The 23,362-nt window shown below is 42.7% G+C and overlaps 1 protein-coding gene and 1 long non-coding RNA gene across 5 annotated transcripts in view; one reads left to right on the top strand and one right to left on the bottom strand.

Annotated features, from left to right (window-relative positions):
- Positions 1–22,417, top strand: part of LOC127599696 (SH3 and multiple ankyrin repeat domains protein 2-like) — a 195,654-nt gene extending 173,237 nt beyond the window's left edge. For all 4 annotated transcript variants that reach the window (XM_052063834.1, XM_052063832.1, XM_052063831.1 and 1 more), the window contains one exon: positions 15,397–22,417. In XM_052063834.1, coding sequence (XP_051919794.1) covers positions 15,397–15,925 — 529 coding nt within the window. In that variant the 3' untranslated portion in view covers positions 15,926–22,417. The remainder of the gene's footprint in view (positions 1–15,396) is intronic.
- On the bottom strand, positions 8,590–14,133 carry LOC127599838 (uncharacterized). The gene is made up of 2 exons (XR_007962189.1): positions 12,127–14,133; positions 8,590–11,676 (listed from the first exon to the last, which is right to left on the bottom strand). It is a non-coding gene; the product is annotated as an uncharacterized LOC127599838 (long non-coding RNA).
- Positions 22,418–23,362: the final 945 nt, after the last annotated feature.

The following is a 23,362-nucleotide window of genomic DNA, read 5'->3' as shown; positions in this document are numbered from 1 at the left end:
GACAAAAAAATGTTGTATGCTGAATTGCCAATATCAGATGTGGTAGTAAACACTCATTCCACTCTTCATGAAGATGTATGCGTTGAATGGATCATGAATAATGCATCTAAATTATCCCTCCCTTCCCTCCCCCATTACTTTGTTGCCAATGTTTCTACTGCAATAACTCTGACAGTTTTCATCTTGTGGTGCTGGCTGGTGCACACGTTGTCAGGTCAAGTCAACAGTATTTATAGAGCACTTTCAAACAGCCATCGCTAAGTCATGCTGAGTCGAACGCCAAAGAATACAAGTGAGTTTTGAGGAGGGCTTTAAAGATGGGCAGCGAGGAGGCTTGCCAAATGTTCAGTGGAGGTCATTGCAGAAAGAGGGACCAGCAACAGAAAAGTCTCGATCCCCTCTGAGCCTCAGTTTAGTTTTGGTACTTCTAACAAAGACTGGTCCACAGACCTGAGGCGCCGGGCATGTTGCTTTATAGTTTGTTGTTCATTTATCTTAACGCCATGTTCGTCATTTGTCAGTGGATTCAAAATGATTTGGTTCTCGAGATTAGCAGTTCTTGTCTAAACTGCAGGTATTCAGACGAAGCCATCTGGCTCCCCTTGCGACTCTCTTCCCCCACGCTTCTTTCAGGAGGTTCTCCCGAGTGTTGGTGCATCGGTCTTGGATATCATCAACAGCAGCCTTTCTTCTGGTGTAGTTCCCCAACAGTTTAAACATGCTGTGGTCCAACCCTTGATCAAGAAACCTGGTCTTGATCCAGATGAGCTGTCAAGTTACAGACCCATTTCCAAACTGCCTTTCATTTCCAAAATTCTGGAAAAAGTGGTGCACATGCAGTTGAAACTTTTCTTGGATGAACATAACATCTTGGAGGTCTTCCAGTCAGGTTTCAAGACGATGCATAGCACGGAGTCAGCCCTGTTACGCGTTTCTAATGACATCCTCCTGGCAAATGACTCTGGAGACCACGTGTGTCTGGTTTTATTGGACTTAACTGCAGCATTTGATACAGTGGATCACAGTATTCTGCTGACTCGTTTGCAGCACTTGGTGGGCATTGGCGGGAGTGCTCTTGATTGGTTTAGGTCCTATCTAGCTGACAGGACCTTTTGTGTCAGCCTTGGCTGCTCTGAATCACGCACTGCTCCCCTGTCATGTGGTGTTCCACAGGGCTCAATTCTGGGGCCTCTGCTGTTCTCGCTGTATCTGCTCCCATTGGGTTCCATCTTAAGGAAACATGGTATTCCTTTCCACTGCTATGCAGATGACTGCCAGATCTATGTCCCACTGAGCAAGAAAGACACCTTCTCATTAAGGCCACTCCTATCCTGTCTGGAAGAAATCAAAACCTGGATGGCACAAAATTTCTTGAAGTTCAACGAAAAGAAGACAGAGGTGATATTGTTTGGCCCCAGTGGACCTTGTACATTCCATCCTGTAGACTTGGGCCCCCTATCTCCTTATCTGAAATCAACGGTCTCAAACTTGGGACTTAAACTGGACAGTGATTTCAAACTCGATCGGCAAATTGGTGCCGTTGTTAAATCCAGCTTTTTTCACCTTAGACAGCTGGCCAAAATAAAACCTTTCCTCTCACATGAACACTTTGAGACAGTAATTCATGCCTTTGTCACATCCCGGCTCGATTACTGCAACGCCCTGTACTTTGGAGTCAGCCAGTCCTCCATCAAGCGCCTTCAGCTGGTACAGAATGCCGCTGCTCGCCTCTTGACTGGTACTCGTAAGAGGGAGCATATAACTCCTACTTTGGCATCCCTTCACTGGCTCCCCATTCATTTTAGAATTATTTTTAAGATCCTCCTCTTTGTTTTCAAATCTCTGAATAATCTCGCGCCACCTTACCTCTCTGAGCTCATCCGCCCCTACACCCCTGCCCGGCGCCTCAGGTCTGTGGACCAGTCTTTGCTAGACGTGCCAAGAACTAAACTGAGGCTCAGAGGGGATCGAGCCTTTTCTGTTGCTGGTCCATCTCTCTGGAATGACCTCCCACTGAACATTCGGCAAGCCTCCTCGCTGCCCATCTTTAAATCCCTCCTCAAAACTCACTTGTATTCTTTGGCGTTTGACTCAGCATGACTTAGATTGCTATTGGTTTTACTGCTTGGTGCTTTCTACCGCCTTATTACTTATTACTTATTACTGATTCGTCTTACTGTTTATTGTATATGTTAAATCGCTCCATGTACAGCACTTTGTATGCAGTGATGGCTGTTTGAAAGTGCTCTATAAATACTGCTGACTTGACTTGACTTGACTATTCTGTGGGTCACTGTGTGATGACTACTGAAATGGAGGCAAAGCCTGTTGAAATCAGATGGTTTTGGCCGACGGTCCTGTCTCATTCAAATGATCTCTCACATTTGAATACCAGCAATTAAATGTCGGTTTTGCATAATATTGCATGTCCCCTTGTAGGCACAAACCATTGGAGTTGCCCCAAATGTCTTTATTGCTGTGGCATGTCCATAGTATATTATACTGGTCTCTAATTGCAAAGACTTATATAGCTCAAAATATTGCACCGTAGGTGTCGTTTGATGTGAGTATAGTTTGACGGAATGTTGTCTGATGTGATCAGAACAAGAACGTCACTGTGAGGCCGGACTGATGAACAGGTCGTATTCAGTCCTGAGCCCAAAAGCATCGCTGAACGTCCTGGTGGAGTCTACCAATTGCTTGTAATCTGATGTTTTTGTTTGTTGTTCTTAAGCAATTGTGTGGTTGTGTCGGCGTATAAATCCGTTGGTATACACCCCTGGGGTCTCCAATGATCATCCTTCACACAAAGTATTTGACCAGATAGTGACAATGCCCTCATGTCAAGTGATCTACGGAGGGGATAGGGGGGCCTGCCTTCCTGGCTACCAAACAGATGGCAACATACAAACAGAAGATGTCCTAGATTCACACATGGCCGGCCTCTCACTCACTTTTTTTTACCCTGACTTACTTCATCTTCGGCTCACTTGCTATTGTGCACACTCTCCTGCCCTCATTCTTCTTCGTCACTGTACTGGAATGAACCTCGGTAGCAGTGCTAAGATCCCCTTTTTCTGTTCCTTTGGATGCTGATAGGGATTTTCCCCCCCTTTCTATCTTTTTTTATCCCTTTCTCTTAGCCTCCCAGATTAAATGTGCGTTGGTTGTGCCTGTGGACGAAGCGGTTGCCAGGCAACCAGCTGATGAGAGCAGCCTTGAGGCCTGCGGTGATGTCAGCCTGAGTTGGAGGGACATGTTTGCACGCGCATGCGTGTGTGCGTGCGTGTGTGAGCGGGAGGATGGCAAGCCTAACCCACAGCGGAGTTCAACATCATTTTATTCAGGTCACATGCCACGCTGCTTTTGTAGACCACCATTACGTAACCGGGTACAGCTGAGTGTGTGTGTGCGTGCGAGCGTGAGTGAGTGAGTGAGTAAGTGAGTTAGTGCGAGAAAGCAAGAGCGAAAAGAGAAAGAGAGAGAGAGAGAGCCCTGGCTTCTATAAATAAATGCAGCATGTGCATGTTCACCAATGACTGTGACCCTTCATGTGTGAAGTGGATGTGCTAGAAAGAAGCAAATAATCATAAGATGTGAGGGTGTGTGGGCATGGTGCAAGCAAGTCTCCCACCACCTCACCGGCATCGATATAGCTGCGCATCACCGAAGTCCAGAACAGGACATACTCAAATTCTTTCTGCTCCCCCCAGTTTTATGTCCACTGATGATACGGTCCACCTATCTCTCAAATTGGTGTGCTTTGCCTTTACATAATCATGGAAAGTTGTGGCTAAATAACTGGACAGGGTGTTCGTGTATGAACCAGTTTACGCATTGATGTAGCAATAAGTTGTCACGCCGAAAAAAGGAGCACCTTCAGTTCCTGCTGTACTTACTGCTTTTCTTTCATTTTCTTCCAAATATCTGGTCTAAATATGACTTACCTCCTGTGTGAAAATGTAGTGTATTGACATTTGAGAGTATCTCACAAAAGTGAGTTCACATTTTGTCAATATTCTTTCATCTCTCAACACACTGAAGAAATGACGCTTTGCACTTTACACCGTAAAGCCGTCAATTGTACAGCTTGTATAACTGCACTGTCCCCTCAAAATAAAACAACACACAGGCAATGTCTAATCCGCTGTCAACAAAAGTGGAGTACTCTTAAATGGAAAAAGTGTCAATATTTTGCGTCATAATTTTGTCGCTTAAGGTTAATATCCAACTGGATTTAAATGGTCTGAATTAGCCATTGTCTATTGACTGCAAATAATATTAATTTTTAATATTTTTGCTCATTTACCGATGCCAGCGGCACATAGCAATAGGTAGGAAAAAAAGGAAAGCTATGCAGGGTTAGATGATATTTTAACCTGTGCATCTACTTCTGTGACATTTTTGTTTAGAATCTTGGCTCAATAAAGGTTGGGATACACCGCCATAAACAAAATGTCACACTAGACATCGTACATCGCTCATCTGCAATTTGCAAAATAATGCCATCCACTCAGTGAAGGTAACCGTTCATTATTTGCCGTTATCAAGAGTGATTTTCTCTTCTCACCCACTGACTTGTCATGTGCACGGGCTCCAGACCTCAACCACTCATTGACTGACGGTAAAATCCAAATGATGTTTAATGATTGAAAAAAAATACAGTTGGCCCCCAAAGATGCATTTATTCTCAATTACTAATACAACTCTCATAGATGGCTTTTTACCGGGTGCGGAAAGGGCTTTATTTTTTTTTTTAATTATGAATGTTTTTTATGATTGTCTCCACAGTGTCTATAAATGTTTTAATCACCAGTTTAGGATTCACTCCAAATCGACCGCGCAACCAATTAACGTAAAAAGTCAAGGGCATTTTCCATGTGCCAGCCCAGGCTGACCACAAACGATTTGTGTTTTTTACATGTGTTCAAATGGTCTGTCAAGTATGACAACTTATGTGAAAGGCAGCTAGAAGTATTTTTTGTGCATTACAACTGTGTGCAAGGGTGGAGTTTTCTTTGTTTTGCTATTTTGCTAAACTTTGCACAGGTATTTTGGGGTGTGCCTTTGAGGGATGGAAGTAGGCTTTTCCCGGCCAATCCTCATTCGCCAGTCTACCAAAATAGCGTCCTCTGAGTTTAATGAGACACCGGGGCAGGACTAACTTAATCTATTTGACATCGAGGCTTGCTGCCTGACGATACCAAACAATATTTTGATAACAATAAATTATAACATCTTCTAGAGCAGGGGTGTCCATTAGGTAGATCCTGATCTACCGGTAGATCTAAGACAGGTCCCAAGTAGATCCGAGGAGAACAAAACAAAACAACCATTTGTGTGTTTTTGTACATGTTAGTAATATATATTTTTTGTGTTAATGTACGCTGCACCCTAATCATCCTATCAGTCTCATTTTCACAAAAAAAAAACAATTAAAAAATGAAATAAAGCAGGTAAATCTTGAATTTATGGTGGCGCGTGAGTTCGTCACCGGAGGTTGTTTGCGCTCTGCAGTCTGCAATTGCAGCTTGTAATCAGAGCTGTTGTGCTCTATCTTTTATCGTCATTATTCTCATTCAGAGTTTGCTTTGTGTACAATTCACCGAGGACACGGGCAAAGAATAGGAATCTCGGAGGGCCCAGGGAAGCACTTTAAAACTGTACGTGTGAGCTACGATAGTTAACAGGCTGCACAAGTGCATCGCATGCCTCAGTTTCAGGCTGTTTCTCACCATGGCGTTCATGTGTGCGTGTGTGTGCGCACGCGTGCCGGTAAGGGTAGATCCCGGGAGGTTAGTTGATCAAAAAGTAGATCTTCGGTCCAAAAAGTTTGGGCACCCCTGTTCTAGAGGATCATGAGAGATGTTAAACAGTTAACTGATGTTTATTTACAACACAAGACAACTTCGGTAAGGCTGTAGTGACACCAAAACATGAGCCCTACACACGCTTGCTAGCTGTCTCTCACTCTCTCTGATTCCCACAGTCACAAACAGAGTGATGCATTCACAAGCTCAAGTACATTTTAACTTGACCATCCCAGGCGGACCACAGACAGTCAGGTAAGCTATAACATAATTATGGTTGCTTCCAGTGCTTCTCAATCTATTTCTATTACGCCCACCCTAACAAGAAGAAAACAATCCCTCCACCCCCTCCTCTGCCGCCACTATAAATATCATTTGTCTATAAAATTGTCATATGTACACATCAGCATTAGATTGTATCCTCATTAACATTAAAGAAAGAAATATAGTTCAACTTAGAGCTAAGAAAACTTTATTAAAAGCGTTTTTTTAGTATGTAGTATTGACGGGGGGAAAAAACATCCTTGTTTAAAGGGTAAAGGGTAAACATTTTTGACCAACTTATTGCACCATTTCATTCTGAAAAGTACCCTAAATTCCGGATTACAAGCTGCTACTTTTTTTCCACACTTTCATCACTGCGGCGTGTAATATGAAGCGACTTTAAATTTATTTTTTTTCCATCGCGGGAAAAACGTGACATTAAAATGAATGAGTCCAATGAGATTGTATGACTAATCACAACTTTCCCTCTTTTTGCCGTAGCGGGGGGGAAAATGTGTTACCCAGCAACAGTCGACCAATAAAATGAATGAGTAGTACACAGGGGTCCAATGAAATTGTATGATTACCGGTAATCACAACTTCCTTATTTCAGTCTTTCTTCTAACCCTGATCAACATGGAGAATACCAGACGAAAACCATATGATGCAGCTTTTAAACTAAAAGCGATCACTCTGGCAGTAAAAGAAGGAAATCAAGCTGCTGCCCGTAATCTTGACATAGATGAATCGATGGTGCGAAGGTTGAGGCTCCGGCAAGAAGAACTGTGCCAGTCTAAAAAGACAAACAAAGCTTTTAAAGGTTTTAAAGGTGGGCCGTCGTGGTGTTATAAATTCATGAAATGGAAGGCTGTCTATTAGGGCACGCACGATGTTGTGGCAGCAGCTCCCTCCCAATTACGAGGACAAACTTGCTTCGTTCCACACATTCACACAAACAAAGATAGAGAAGAATTCCATCACCCCAGATGAAATAATAAATATGGACGAAGACCCTCTGACATTTGATTTACCTCTTACTCAGACTGTAAATAAAAAAGGCGACTCCCCGTCATACTGAAAACAAGCGGCCACGAGAGAACACATTTTACCTATGTTTTGAGCCATGCAGCATCGGGCCTAAAGCTGCCAACGATGATCATTTTTAAGCGGCTGACTCTAGAAATAATTTCATATATCTGTTCCCATTTATATGATTTGCATTATTCGATTTAAAGCCTAGTGGGCTGCAGTATTTCTCCTCGTAATTACGCAGATACACATCAAGATCTCTCTTTGTCTGGCCTCTTATTATGTGTGCCAGCGTAATTTCGTTGTGCAAATGCATTTATCATGCTCATAAAAATATGGAGATTATTTTCACCTTAAGAAATGTTGCCGTTTTTTTCTGGGGGGGTTCAGCGGGGGACCGCTCCACGGCGGCAGGGACGCAGAAGCAAACCCCCACCTACTCATTGGCCAGCGGTTTATAGTACGGTGCGGCGCATATAATTACAAAATTGATTTTCTTCATAAATCTGAGCATGCGCTCTTAATCGGGTGCGGTCTGTAGACCGGAATTTACGGTAAATGAAATAATATCAATAAATAATAAATTCAAATTTAGTTCAGCAACATTAACTCAGGAGCACAATATATTTAGTCTCCAAAACAAAATTCTTGATTGGATTGGCACATATAGACAAACAACCGTTCAAACTCATATTCATATCGTCAGACAATGGAATCCCAAACCTCAAAGCCGTGAAACAGACTAACCACTACTTCACCATGATGACTGCTAATGATTATTTAATTTGATAAAACATTCCAACCCCATTTACTGCAAGAACACAAACTTATTCTTTGGTAATAGTACTTTTAGTAGATGGTAGATGATACGGTTTTTTTTGGGGGGGGGGGCAAGTGAGGACTAGTGAGGAAAGAATATAATAGGAGATCGACAGGTGGATACCGCGGTGCAAGCAGCTGGAATGAGGCAGATTTTGTATCGGTCCCTCATGTGAAGAAGGAGCCGAGCCCAAAGGCGAGTCTCTCATTTTACCAACTGATCTACGTTCCTACCCTCGCCGATGGTGACGAGCTGTGGGTCGTGACCGAAAGCATCAGAGATAGCGTGAGAAGCTTGGTCATCCGAGAGGAGCTCAAACTCGAGCCTTTGCTCCTCCACGTTGAGAGGAGCCAGATGAGGCGGCTCAGGCATCTGATGAGGATGCCTCCCAGAGGCCTCCCTGGTCAGGTGTTCTGGGCACGTTCCACCGGGAGGAAGTCTCCTAGCTGGCCTGAGAACGCCATTGCATCCCCTCAGAAGCTAGTGAAGTGGCTGGGGACATCAAAATCTTGGCTTCTCTGCAAAAGGGGTCCGGTGGGCCGACACCAAAAAAAAAAGAGCCGTTCCTTAGTCGAGCCGCAGATCAGGGGACACACCAGATATTTCTAAGAGCTTGAAGCCGAGATCGTTTAAAGTCTAAATACAGACTAAGTCCAGAGGCCGAGGTGGAGGCTGGTCACAAACGAGTTTATTCAATCAGAACCCGGAGAGGTACAGATGTGCACATCGGAAAAACTCTGAATTCTCCCGAGATTACACACAGGTTTTATAGCGATATGAGGGGCCAACCCCTCTCATTTCATTGGTTAGTTTCTACGATCATTTGATCATTTAATGGTATCATAATGCGTTGTGTAATTTTGATTGGCTCCGGCTTTCTTCGTTAGCTAGATTTTAATGGTATCTACAATTACTTCACAACTTGGCTTTTGGATTATAATGGTGTCACAATTGTTTTGTTGTAAAAAATATAATAGGGGCCCCTACTGGGCCTTTATGTGATTGCTTGTGGATTTCTGATGTTCTCGTATTCCCGTAGTCATGCTAACTCAATGCACACGAATCTTTAGATTTGATTGTGTCTTCGTCGGCTTGGCAACCTAAAGTAATTACTGAGAACATACCACAGTCGTTACCGACACGCGTGTAGCTAATCCGATGGAGTGTAATTTTGCTAATCTACTGAGGGCCATCACGAAATAGCTAGCAAGCATCATCAGTATACGTTATGTCCCATCTTCCATGTTCCATCTTTGACATGTAATCAACTAACAAGTATCATTAATATGCATTTCGCTCCAATTCTTGCATTTGTTTGACATGTAGGTAGCTAACATGCTTCATGAATATACAATTAGCTTCTCATTTTCACATTTGTTTGACATGTAAGTAGCTAACATGCTTCATCAATATACAATTAGCTTCTTGGTTTCACGTTTGTTTGACATATTCATTTCTGTTTGACAACCACATGCTCGTTATCTCTATCTACTACGATTAGCTAACGTATTTTATGAAGTAGCACAATACTAATATAAAACAGACACTACACATCCTTCAGGGTAAGCCCTTGGTGCTGGAGATCCTCCCTGATGACATCAAGCCATCTGGTGTGGGGTCTTTTGCGTGGGTTTTCCAGCCAGGCGGTGGCTGGGTCGAATGAAAAGATGGCAGGAGTGGGGTGTTCCTGGGGTGATCGGAAGGGATGTCCAAGCAGATGCTCCTCTGGGCGGCCAGTCGAGATGCATAGCTGCAACCGCAAGGCCGCGTCTGCGGTCGATCTCTGGCTTGAGATTGCCGTTGCTTGTCATGGTGGAGCCTAGGAAGATGACGGAATCGACGAATTGTACTTCGTCTGAGCCAAAAAACGGGGGAAGGGTGGGGTCCGTCAGCAATATACATAAGTTTTGTTTTCTGCCAGTTTACTTGGAGGCCCAGCTTTGCTGCTTCTGTTTGGTATATGGAGAGAGCACTACTGGGGTGTTGGAGGGAGTTAACAGGGTGGTGTCGTCAGCGTGTTCAACGTCGGTCAGGTGGATGTTGCCAAATAACACGCCTGAGACTTGCTTCCGGATTCGAATCATGAGGTGGTCAATGACACAGTTAAAAAGATCAGGAGCGGCCACTCAGCCCTGTCTGACCCCGCTGTTAATGAGGAGTCACTCTGAGTCCTTTCCATTCACACGAACACAACTCACAGAGTCGCTGGAACAATGTGGTTATTTTGGGTGGGACTCCGAAGTACTTCACTATGTTCCAAAGGGAGAGGTGGTCAACTGTGTCAAGGGCAGCTTTAAGAGCTATGAAAGCTATAAAGAGATGTTGGTCCTTCCAAAACTCTCTGACCTTCTCAACAATGAGTCGAAGAGCAGAGATGTGGCTTATAAGGGACCGGTTGGGCAGGAAGCCAGCTTGTTGAGGTCAGTTATACATGTGCACATTCGATGTTGAGAGATGTTAGATTTTTTTCAGGAATCCTGCAAGATTCCCATGCCATGTGAGTGAGAGTTGTTTTCACCGGGAGCAGGATGGGACAGGATTTTTATTTTTATGATGTTCTGGGACTGGGATGGGATAGGATTTGGGTTTTTTGCGGGAGGCGAATGAGATGGGAGAGAAAATCCACTCACGTGTCACAATCTGGTCCACATAATATGTTTATTCCTATTGAGGGAGTTGAACCATTTCATATACATGTCGAGAGCTTTTTTCCTCAATTGTGTCAATATTTTACTCTTCAGTTGCATCCTTGGGTTACGTGTGACCAGAGGTGGGACATCCATGTTATTTGTGGGCATTCAATGTGGATTTAATCGCAATTGTCATATTGGGCAGCCTGCGATTGGCTGGCGACTGATTCAGGGTGTCCCCCGCCTACTGCCCGAAGACGGCTGGGATAGGCTCCAGCGCCCCCCGCAACCCAGTGAGGATCAAGCGGCTCGGAAAATGGAATGGATGGATGGATATTGGGTACCCTTGCTCTGAATCATCCATAGATATGAGTGTACGGTTTTTGGGGGTTTCTACTGTATTTGTGCCCTGCAATTGACCTGTGACCAATCCAGGGTCCCTGAAGTCCGCTGCGCCCCTATTCAGGATAAGCAGTATAAAATATGCATGGATTTAAAAAATAAAAATAAAAAACAATCTAACAACTCGCATCTCAGCCACTTCAAAGCAGTCCAGATGGAATGACAAAACGATTTTAATAAAATACCTTTTATTCACTGTCAATGATGAATGTTACATAAATACAGCCATGAAACAAAATTAAGAGACCACTTTGTTTTCTTTCATTTCTTGCTGAGTTTCATGTTTGGTGCCACTCAGAGTGTATCAAGCGACAAACTGACACAAAAGGAAACACGCAATGCCTAATAGCACCGTTTTTGGCTTTACATTGATGTAAGAACTTAAGTGATTTTGGTTATTATCAAAAGAGCCTTTTGGAAACTGTTTTGATCTTAAATTGGATGCATATGAGCTGTTTTGTTGTCATCAATAGAGTGGTCCAAACAAATGTACCTTTAGTTGCATTAGGCATTTAAAAGCACCAAGAAATGAAGAAACACAAGTGGTCTTTTTTTCCCCCCATGGCTGTTTATATTAATATGAAAATGGCTTGTACTCACCAAGCAAATTCTGACACCAAGAGCCAATGATGATGAATTTCCAATCTGATTGGTTTAATAAATAATCCCACTGCTCATGTTGTTTAAGTTCCATCAGCCAGCAGTGCTGATTCTGAAAGCTCTGGGAAATTTAGTTGGCGTGGCAGCAGTTTGAAATCTGACTGGACAAAAAATGAAGATATATATATATATATTGTGCGTCGTCCCGCACGCGGTCTGTCCTTCCGTCTGTCCCTTTTCAAAACGTACCTACTTCACCGCGCCGCCACTGCGCCGCTCAGGCAGTGGCTCACTACGATCGCGCGGGCATCTTAGCGAAAAAAATGTTGTCTAACCACAAGCATTGCAATAAAATTGTTAGTCATTTAGTAGAGCTAAACATCTCTTTATTTTCGCGATAAGCAATGAAGATGAACAAAAAGTTCAACCAAGCAGCAACACTTTTGTGGGCCGAAGGCCCACCTTACCAGCCTTCCGCAGGAACTAGTTGATGAGCCGCTCGGAGGGCGGCGAACCAGCTAGTGTGTGTGTGTATATATATATATATATATACACACACACACACACACACACAAACTCCATCTTACAAATTCACAATTGGAAGCAGTTCAGGCAAAGAGAAAGAGAAATGCTGTGAAATTTAGAGACTCGATTGCATGGGTGTACCGCCCACCTCTGCATGTGAATTTTGGTGCAAAGAATATTAATAAAGTCAAAGAAGGAAAATGAGGCACTCTGCTAATTAGTCTAATGTGCAATTAATCTACAGAGGTCCCTTGGAACAAAAAGTGGCTTAATAGATGATAGAAGTCTCAGTATCATTTTTGGGGGGAGCTTGGCTGAAGTCCAATGCATCTTGGTCCATGAGAAAAAAATAAAGGGAGCAGGATGAGTGAAATATAGAACTCCATAATGTAATAACAGGCCATACCATAATAAATGTGTGTGTGTGTGTTGTTTTTTTACTGTAATAGACCCATAACATAATAACTGACCAATACCGTAATAAAAGCCTTGAATTTAAAACGTAATAACATTTGATCAGGAACGGGAAAAAACAAAAACCATTTAAAATGTAATAACTGAGCCCATAGCGTAATAACACGCAAATATTGCTTGATTTAACTTCTGATGTTTCAATATCCTCTCACTGCGAAAATGCATCTGTCTGTCTCTCTTTCTCTCTCTCCCACTCGGTCTCCCTTGCTCCATGTATTTGTCTCTTTACGTTGATGGTTAGCATGACCTCGAGTTCTGTCAGCTGCTCCTTAGCCTTTCAGGTTATGTCAAAATGTCTTGGGAACACAATTGGAAATTCTGTCCATCAATGTTACCAAGGGACCAAGGGTAGTCTTAGACATAATATCTCTAAGCATTAAGTGAAACAAGCAAATAGTACAAATAGAGACAAGGAAACAAGAGAGCATGCATTTTCATCGTTTATATCAAAGAATCTAAATAATAATAAAGTGATGGTAGTATATTAATAAATTATGGGATTGGTTATTACATTTATAAAGATGTTTTTGTGTTCTAGGTTCGGGACTTTTATCACATTTTAAAAAGGAAATATTAATTATGGTATGGGTCGCTATTACGTTACGGGCTGTTATGACGTTATGGGCTTCGACAAAGCAGAAGGCAGACAGATGGCAGGGACTTGTCAGTTCATTAATGCATCATGTTCTTCTGGGCCTCCTATCTCATGCGTGTGTATGTGAGTGCGTGCGTGCGTGTTCATACATGATGTTTATCACACATCTTGTGTCTCAAATGTCCTCTGTCTCCTTTGCATCCATCCTACACGGTTTCCTGTGAAGAGGCTGATGGTGAAAAGTGCCCAACTTCATCCTGTAAGTGGCCATGCCATGTAAATGGTCCAGTTCCATTTTGGCAGAATGACCCCCAGGCCCCATCACTTCCCCTCGGGCTGTTCCATATGTTCCAAGCAGGGAAGCGACATATCTAGGGTAGATGTAGCAAGCTGCTGGTAACAAAAAAAAAGTAGTTTGACTATGTCAAGGTCAGATGTGGCCTGTTTCATGCTCTCAGCATAGACATTGTTTGTTTTTGTGGTTGTAACTTGCAGTGGTTTAGAATTGTACTTAATGATACTGTGAGATATTCCTCATATTTGGGGACAGTTCTTCAAAAAAATGTCATTTGGATAAAATAATTCAGATTTTTTGCTATCTGGTAATCCGTTTTACTTTTATGCCATTTTTTTTAAAGCAACATTGGATTGATTAATTCTGATCCAGATCAACCGTTTCAACATTTCTTAAATGTGGCCTACCTGCTATGACAAGAACAGGTAGAAGAGCCAACATGGGGTCACTTTAGTGAGATGTGTTTCTATTTATGATTTATTTTACGAACGCACATTTGAGCCACAACAAATAACAAATATCCTTAAACAAATACATTGTTGTTATTTTGAAGGAGTCTTTTGTGTGGGGGAGGGGGGGTAGATCAAATGACCAAAAGTTAACAAACTAAATAATGTTGTCTCTTTGAAATTAACATAAAGTTATGAATGCCACTGAAAAATGGAATATATCACTGATATCTGTTTGGGGGGGGCGAGAGCTAGTTTATTTAGGCAAACTTATTTTGATTTCATTTTTACTTCATTGAAAGGCTTATTTGAAAGTTTGTCAAATTCATCACTTTAACAGTTCAACAAATGTACAAATAAAAAAAAACTAAACACAAAATCATACCAATTGGTTATTTGACGACTTTTTATGCTTTGCTTTAAAGTTTTGCTACATTTCTTACTGAAATGCACCTCGAAAGCCTGCCTCCTGGTGGGATCATGATAATGGCGTTCTCTTTTCTTTTTTTGATCAAAGGTATCTAGAGCCTACTGAAATGTTTTGAACATTATAAACTGAAGGTTTGATCCAATTCACAATCCTGCTTTCCCTTTTTGAACAACTCCTTTTCAAATTTTGATTGAATAACTCCAATCTATTCAGATTACCTTTGGACAACTGGCCCTTGGTTAGTGACCTTTTTTTGGCGACATTGAAATGATCAAACAAATGAGTGCAACTGCCTGAATGCAATACAATGTACCCCATAGCAAACTTCCATCCATCTTTTTTCAATACGTACCGTTTATCCTGTTGTCACTGGGAACTCTGCAAATTGACTTTGGGCAAAAGGCAGCCTGACGTGGTCGCTTGCTATTCAGAGTCCATAAACACGACACGAGCAGTCATTTACTAAATTGTCAACATTGTTTAATGAATATGCCCCTGTCAAGCTGAATTTAGTCTGGATCATCTTTTCATGGCAAAATCATCTACTAGAAGCAAGTTAAAAGGCTTTAAATTGCCATCCGGTCGTGATTTTTTTTAGGTCCAAAAAAGAATTTGTACACACTGCCATCTACCGCTCTTTTAATAGCATTACATTTGTATGCTGATTGGAAAATAAAAATGTGTTGCTGATCCTCGTCCTAGTAATCCCACTCATAATCTTTGTACGTAAACAAATGCAGTCTGTTTTCTGTCATTCAGAAGAGGTTGTTTTATTTGCTGGTTTCTCATCACTTTCTGTTTTCTTCCATATTTCAGGTGGTGTACCCTGTCAAAATTGATAAGAAACATTTGAATCGTTTTATAAATTGTGAATGGAGTTAGTTGACGAATAAACTATGACCATTTTTGTCGGTTTGTGCTTCACCATTGGAAAAGATAAAAATCCAAAACTGAGAAAGGACAGTAGTTTTTAGATGCCAATAGCAGGTGTACAGTTCAGAAATTCCTTTTTTTTTTATTTGCACCACAAATGTCACAAATGGTAACCTGTCACCTCCTCTCTACTCCTGCAGGCCCCCCTCAGACGACTCAGGGATGCGCAACAACGCTGCCGCCACCGCCGCCCTCACCTCCACACCTCCTAGCAGCCTCCCCTCTCAGACACACCCCTGCAGCCCTCCGGACTCCGCCTCCTCCCTCACCCCCTGCTCTTCGCTGCCACCCTCTGTGTCACCCACGCTCACAGATGTCTTCGGCCTGCCCACCCCGCCCATGGGCAGCGGCGGAGGTTACAGTCTGAGCTCGTCATGCGGCGGGAGCGGCAGCTCGCGGTCGCCGTCGCCGCTGACTCTCATGCAGGCGGTGGTGGCCTCGGGCAAGCCCTTCGCCTCCAAGCCCGTCGAGCTGTGGAGCAAATTCGATGTGGCCGACTGGCTGGAGAGCCTTCACCTGGGCGAGCACAGAGACGCTTTCCTGGATAATGAAATCGAGGGCGCCCACCTGCCTTCCTTGCAAAAAGAGGACCTGATAGACCTCGGCGTCACGAGGGTGGGCCACCGCATGAACATCGAGAGGGCCCTCAAGCTGCTGCAGGACAGATAAGCCCAGAGGACAGCGAAGAGCGCGTCGCAGGAGACACTTTGAGCAATCTCTTCAGAGGACGTCTACTCCAGTCATGGGAGCTTTTGTCCAAGTCGATGATGCCTCTTGCCTTTTTTTTTTGTCCTCTCTCACCCTCATCTGAGCACTCCGGTCCAGTCAGCCTCCCCTCCTGCAGCCTCGAGCATCAGAGGATTGTGGGACGTTGGGAGGAGAGGAAGCTGCTGGGTGACATCAAGGGGAGCGAGAGGGAGAGGCCGGGATGAGGGACTGTCCCCGCCCGCCCGGATCAATGGATCCTCAAACTTTGGAAGTCATTTATTCCACATGAAAAACTCACGCTCATCCAACTACAGCTTTGGAATACTACAGACCTTTTCCCTGTGCCCCACGTGTGGGTGCATGAAAACCAGCAGAGCTGGCCTTTTTTTTTTCCTTCTTTTTGATCCTTTTCTATCTTTGCTAGAGAATAATATGAGAATATTTCTTCACTAGAGTCCTACCGGAGTTATATTTCTGACTCCATCTAAGGTTATAGAGAAACACTTTTGGTTTTCACCTGAACTATTAGCTCATATTTGAATTCATACGTGATGGCCACAAGAAGCACACACGCACACTTACTGCACACAATTTCGTGAGGAAGAAGACGCCGTCTTCGCAGACATGCACACATGAAGCATGAATATCGACACACCGTCACTGCGACCGCCTTCTCCCGAGAGAGTAGAATGTGGATCGAGGTGGTCGTTCGAGCCGTTTGCTCCTAGTGTGGCGCCAAGGCCGCCTCCGCATTGCCAAAAGGCCAACGCCAGTAGTGATGCCATCCAAAGGCTTCAACAACGTTGGAGCACTTCAATCGGGGTCAACTCGTATCAGCTTGTGATTTCTTGGTGTGTAGGCGTGTGTGTGCTTGATACATATTAAGGATATTCCATACAGAGAAACCCGAGCTTGACTTCTACTAATTCCTTCCTCTGAGCAGCACGGTGAATCCCTGCAGTGGTGACCCCCGCGACTCACGGCTGAGTTCATTAGACATCTTCAAGGAGCAGTTTTTGACTGATTAGCTCAAGGCTAATGGAGGAGATGCATGTAGTAAAGTAAAATGGAAAGTATCTTTGGGGCAAACAAAATACTGCAATTCAAATTTGTAGGTCCAGAAGTATTTAAATAATAACAGACTTATTGTCACGTTTCGCGTAATGGTAGTTGTAGGACCCCAAAAAGCAGGGTTGATTGATCAAAAGGTATTTAACAAAAAATACACACAGGAGTACAATGGAAAAAACACTAACTGGAAGTACTCAAAAAAAATGCCTGGAAATCACGAGGAACAAACAAAACTAAGACAGGAAACAAAACATGACAGGAGAACACGTATGCTCACATACTCACAGCTCACAATGACCCAACAAAGAGTGGCAGAAACTCAGGGAACTAAATTCAAGCTAAGTGACGAGACAACGAGAAACACCTGGACAACACACAAAGGGTTGAGGGAGCAAATTGGTTACACAGAAGGAACACTGATAATGAGAACAGGTGGCAAAAAAAGGGCACATGAATCAAAACCGAACTTAACCAGATCGAAACATCACACTTGTGATTTGGGACAATTCATTCACAATGAAACAATCAAAATTGTATCAAAGTGTAGATTTTCAGCCTGACGAGTTACTATCTTGGACTTAGACATTTTTGAGATGGCAGATCCATTTTCAGGAGGTCAAAAGTATTATTTGGACTCGCAAGGTTATTTTTCTAAGTATGGTCCACTTAGTTTTTTCAAGAAAAATGAAGCAAAGAGATCCCAATGCAACAAAGACTCCAAAAAACAACATAAATCGACAATAGAATTATAACATTTGCGATTAGAAACCCCAATCACCAGCTTGAATAAAATTAGGGAGGATGATTGAAGTCGATGATGGAAGAACACTTTCTGCGGTGAAAAACAGTATTCACAGGCAGAGTCAAAAATATGCATTCTCAAAATCGATAACGAAGAGATGCTTTCATGAATGTAAACACAATACGGTGCAAGTTAGGGGGGGGTGTCCTGATCAGGTTCAGAGGCAGGGCCCCAGAATATCTGTTCTATTTTCTGCAGAAGGAAAACAAAATGCTTGCTAACTGGTTCTGATTGACTTCAGCTAAACATATCTTCTGTGTCAGACATAATAATGCATGAAGCCAAAAGCAGTGCTTCACTTTAATAGACAGTGTCACTTTTAGTCTAGCCGATGATGCTTCGGCCATTTGTTGGATGGTGCTCGTGGTCCGGAATGATTATGGTGGCTAAGATGCTAACTTAGCTATGCTAATGCTTATTGTGAACCCGACCAATTAAAATGACATTCTCCGTTTTGTAGTTTTGACCTGAGCCCAAAACTGAAATATCAAAATTCACTTTTTTTTTTTACATTATATTCAAGAAATAACCGGATAATCACTTATATTTTTTTAAATTGTCGATTGAAAATGGAAATAACAAATAGTAGATGGATTGCATGGAAGTCATGTCACGCTACACTTCACTAAGCTTTTGTCGAATCCATGGTGGTTGTGAGAACAGACAAAAAAAAATGTCATTGACCAAATACTTCTGGATCTACCTGTTAAATCAGGTGTGTTGGAGAAAGGAGACATTTAAAAACCAGGCACTTGTGCACCCCACGTTAAAAGATTGTATACTATTTATTACAATGGGACCATAGCGCTCTCTTCTCTCTCTCTCTCTCTCTCTCTCTCTCTCTCTCTCTCTCTCTCTCTCTCTCTCTCTCTCTCTCTCTCTCTCTCTCTCTCTCTCTCTCTCTCTCTCTCTCTCTCTCTCTCTCTCTATCTATATATCTATATATATATATAGTTAGCCTTTTTCAAATACAATGGACACTTTTCACGTGATATCAGACCACTGCTGCTCAAGAACTTCCACACTGTTCCAATTGGACAAACCAAAATGTCACTGATGTAATTGTTTTATGTTTGAAAATGTGTGATCGTAACTTGGGCCCCACTCTAGCAAGCCAGCAAGACAAACCATTGCGACTCAAGCAGTAAAAGCACAGCTCGACAGATTGAAAGCGGCAGCGAGGAGCAACAAAACAATACGAGAAGGACTGAGTCTGGAGCGTTGCTAGCATACTCGGTTTTTGAGAATAATGTGATACTCTGCGCAGTGTTGCCACAACCGGTGATCAACGGGGTGAAAAAGAAGTGCTGCTGCTCTTCCTTCACAAGTCCTGTTTTCTTGCGGGATGCCACATCCATCCGTCACTTGCACGTCACTTGACTGGACACGTTCACAACACATTTGTCAAAATATTACCGCAAATTTTATGAGTATTGTATACCTCTTTTACAAATACGACCAATACATGCGATTGCTGAGCACGTTACCTGTGTGCTTTTCTCTTCCGTGACGCTTTTCTCAGTATAACTTGGCCATTATTACATGATTGCTTGGTGTTTTCTTTCATTAACAAGTATAGAGCGTAAGTGAATAGATGGTAAAGTAATTCACAAGTGGTCTGATGTCACTATGAGGAGCTATTAGATTTTTGTGTGTGGACGTTTTGTCATCTAGAGCCCAACGGTGAGTCTTTTTTTTTCCACACCAAAAAAAAAAGGAGTCAACGGCCAGTCTGGCTCAGGAATTTTAAACAGCTGCAAACACGATATAATATATATTTGATTATGCACCGAGTAAACGCAGCTTTGAGATACCCGGAATGGGACTGATCCCCTTGTCCTTGAAAACGATCAGTACAAGTGCGTTGTTTTAGATTGCAGAGTTGTCAAATTGAAGACTATTTTATTCATCTGGATCCAGAATTCAATCTTCCTTTAATCCTTTCTACCGTATTTTCCGCACTAAAAGGTGCACCTAAAAGCCTTCCATTTTCTGAAAAGCTCACAGCGCGCCTTAAAATCCTATGCGCCTTGTGTATGGTCATTACGGTGATATGTCGACCCCCAAAATGGCTCCTTGCTGGAGACATACAATAGAACACGGAAATAAAATAGCAGCAAGAGAGTTCAACGTTAACGAGTCAATGTTATAACTTGCTGTTGGTTCCGTGAACTGGGTCGCTGCTTTATTAAATAATTTTTACTGACATTTGATCGTTCTGTAGTAACGCACCTCAAAACCGAAGCTATTTAGCTGTTGTCGCTTGTTCAAAGCTTCTTTGATCTGTGACGCGGTTGCGTCGGCGCTGATTGGTTGAACCATGTGCGTACGTGCACGCGCTCGCAACAGAGAGCAGCGGACTATAGACAGCTTTGGCGCGCTTCGCTCGAGTGACATTTCCTTGAGCGTAGCTCCATCTAGTGGATGCATTGTAGATTGCGTCTTAAGGTGCGGTGCATCCAATATATGAAAAAATTACAATATAGGCCATTCCTCGAAAGTGAGCCTCATAATCCAGTGCACCTTTTAGTGTGGAAAAAGCGGTATTTCAATTCAACTAATTACTTACATGAAGCCGATATATAGCTGCAGTATAACTCAATATGTTTGTTTTATACAAAAGCTCCCTTTCAAGGCAACGCCATCTTCATTGTGAGTAATCAAGATGGTCGTATCAATGGAAAAGCCTCAAGATGACATCCCTTCATATCATAAACGATGCTGCACTAAGATACATTTTATGGAGTGGAGCAAAAAAACCAAAATAGTAGGGATGCACACATGTCGTAGCGCTTTGTCTTTCGAGATAAACAGTGGAAATATTCCTCTCTGAAGTTGGTTCATAGCTTGAGACCGTCACAAAAGAATTGCTTTGCCGGCTTCAGGGTTTTATGCCGAAAGAGTGTGAACACGCACATACATCCACTCGCTCCCCCTGAGCCCTAACCATCGCAAGAAACAATCAGGCACCTATCGGCTTGGATTAGACGAAAACAGTATCAAGCATTGTAATTGGATCGCTTTTTATTATGCCGGAGCTGGCTAGGTGGTGCGCAAGTCCAATACAGGGTTGAAATGTGTATATAAGAGTGTTTTAACAAGAGTCTAATTGTGTGCATGTATAGAATTATTAAAAGGCTTAGAGTGGAAACAATCTTAGGAAGGGTTCCTTTCAGACCTGACATCCAAAGCAGCGTCCCATCATCCCAATGAGGATGCCTTAAATAAGGTGCCGGGTCCCTTTGGTTCCGTCCCCACATCTGCCGTTTGCGACTAAGCGGATTATTTCGGAGTTTACTTAGTGTGTGATTTTGGTACATCGGCAACCCTCGTGTCTGCAAAGAGATCAACGGTACTTTTCGAGATTGGTTTTTATCACGCTGGGCTGCCTCGGAGGCGTCGGATGAAACGACAAATGCTGTGTGTTCTGTGAACATTAGCGGCGCAGAGGCCGGCACGGGACAACGCAGCTATAAAGCTGCAACTTATTTTCAAACAAAAGAGTGACGTGTGTCAGCAGGGGTCGACAAGCACAGTATTTTTAAACATTTGTATAGAGTTCTATTACATTTTATAGAGATTATCTTGAAAAAGGTGTTCGGCACTGGTGTGTGGATTTGCCAAATACAGAAATATTAAATGGCTACGACCGTGGATATTATCATTTAAGGTTTTGTAAGAAGCAATATTTAATCTGAATGAATCTCCTTTGTTATGTTTTAATTTCCCATTATAAAGTGACATATCACCTTATGCTTACTTGTCTGTATTTAAACGAACTGTTGCCTAGATGCAATTTATCGACTCATGTGGTAGATTTCGGCGATGTTGGCCAATCGAGTGACCACAAAAATCAGGTATTTTCTGACCGCCACTTGCCTAATCTGTCATTCTCGAAACAAAATCCTGCCTCGAGAGAGTGCAGCCTGTGTATTGAAACAAATCGATATAAATCTGTACATTTATATATATATATATATATATATATATATATATATATATATATATATATATATGTCTGCTGGCCAACTTAGTAGGGAACTAAAACAACACGTACATAAAGGCCCCCCTTTTCTCCCCCAAAAACATAAAAAAAGGAGGAAAAAAATCATTGTGGGTCAACAGGTCACCAAACCATATTCTGTGTTGCAAATGTAGAGCCGAGTAGATGTCGTGAGAATCCTTTGTTTAGGAAAAACATGGCTCACTAAACCCACTTCCACTGCCGCCTTTGAATGCTGCTCCCACTATTCTCATCGTTCAACATTTGGCTAACCCTCTCTGTCTTTTTCTAAACATATTTTGGTTCCATTATTAGATTTTATTCTTTGATTAAGTCTTGATCTAGACTAAGCTGTTTTCCAGTAATTTGTGAAAAGACTTGTGTTTGTTATTTTTTTTCTATGTTGCTGTAATTTTGTGCTTCGAAAGTCATCATAGAATCAACTAATTACTGAAATGAATAGAGAGAATTTTCCTGTAAGTGCACTCTTCATTCCCTCCCGCCTCCTCAAATCCTCAAGAATTCTTGTATGGCAACCAAAAGTCACTGTAAAAAAATAAATAGAACGTTGCACTAGTGTTGTTGTCCCCTCACTGATTGCTTGTTTGTGCGGGCATGTCACTGGGGCACTGCGCGCTGGCAACAAAACGGCTTGGAGATAGAAGGGGTGACATCAAATATATTGTGTAGACTTGATCATTGATATTAATATATAAATTCGGCCCATTTTCACACCTTGAAAAGCTTCATCTCTCCGAGGAATATTTTCACCAAGTTGCGTTATCTATCCATCCATCCATTTTCTAATCCGCTTGTCCTCACAAGTGTCGCGGGGTGTGCTGGAGCCTATCCCAGCTGTCTTTAGTCAACAAGTGGGGGACATCCTGAACTGGTTGCCAGCCAATCACAATGCACACATCGACACAAGCATTCGCGCTCACACCTAAGGACAATTTTCAATCAGCCTGCCATGGATGTATTTGGAATGTGGGAGGAAACCGGAGTACCCGGAGAACACCCACACAGGCACGGGGAGAACATGCAAATTCCACACAGGAGGGCCGAAGCCGGAATCGAACCCTGCACCTATGCACTGTGCGGCGAACATGCTCACTACCTAGTCACCCATCGTGCCGCCGAATATTGAAACAATAATGTACCTGTAATACCATAGTGTGTTTTGGCCCGATGGTCGACTGGTTGGTGCGGGGATCGGCAACACGCGGCTTTCGAGCCGCATGCGGGTCTTTAGCGCCCCAGTGGCTCCCTGGGGCTTTTTCAAAAATGTTTGAAAATGGAAAACAATGGGAGGGAAATATATGTTTCTGTTTTAATATGATTTCTGTCAGAGGACAAACCTGACACAAACATTATTAACGCTTTCCGATGCTGTAAAAATGTGTCGAATAAATATTAAATGTCAACATTTGCGGCATAGCCTGCGACGCACGTTTCTATTCACAGGACGGGATGTCAGTCGGGGCTGTTGTAAAATGCTATTGATGTACAATTCACTCAGGGT

The sequence above is a fragment of the Hippocampus zosterae genome, chromosome 4 (genome assembly GCF_025434085.1).
Source record: "Hippocampus zosterae strain Florida chromosome 4, ASM2543408v3, whole genome shotgun sequence".
NCBI classification, from domain to species: domain Eukaryota; kingdom Metazoa; phylum Chordata; class Actinopteri; order Syngnathiformes; family Syngnathidae; genus Hippocampus; species Hippocampus zosterae.
Note: the sequence above shows the minus strand (reverse complement) of the source record. Positions and strands in the feature narration are given on the sequence as shown.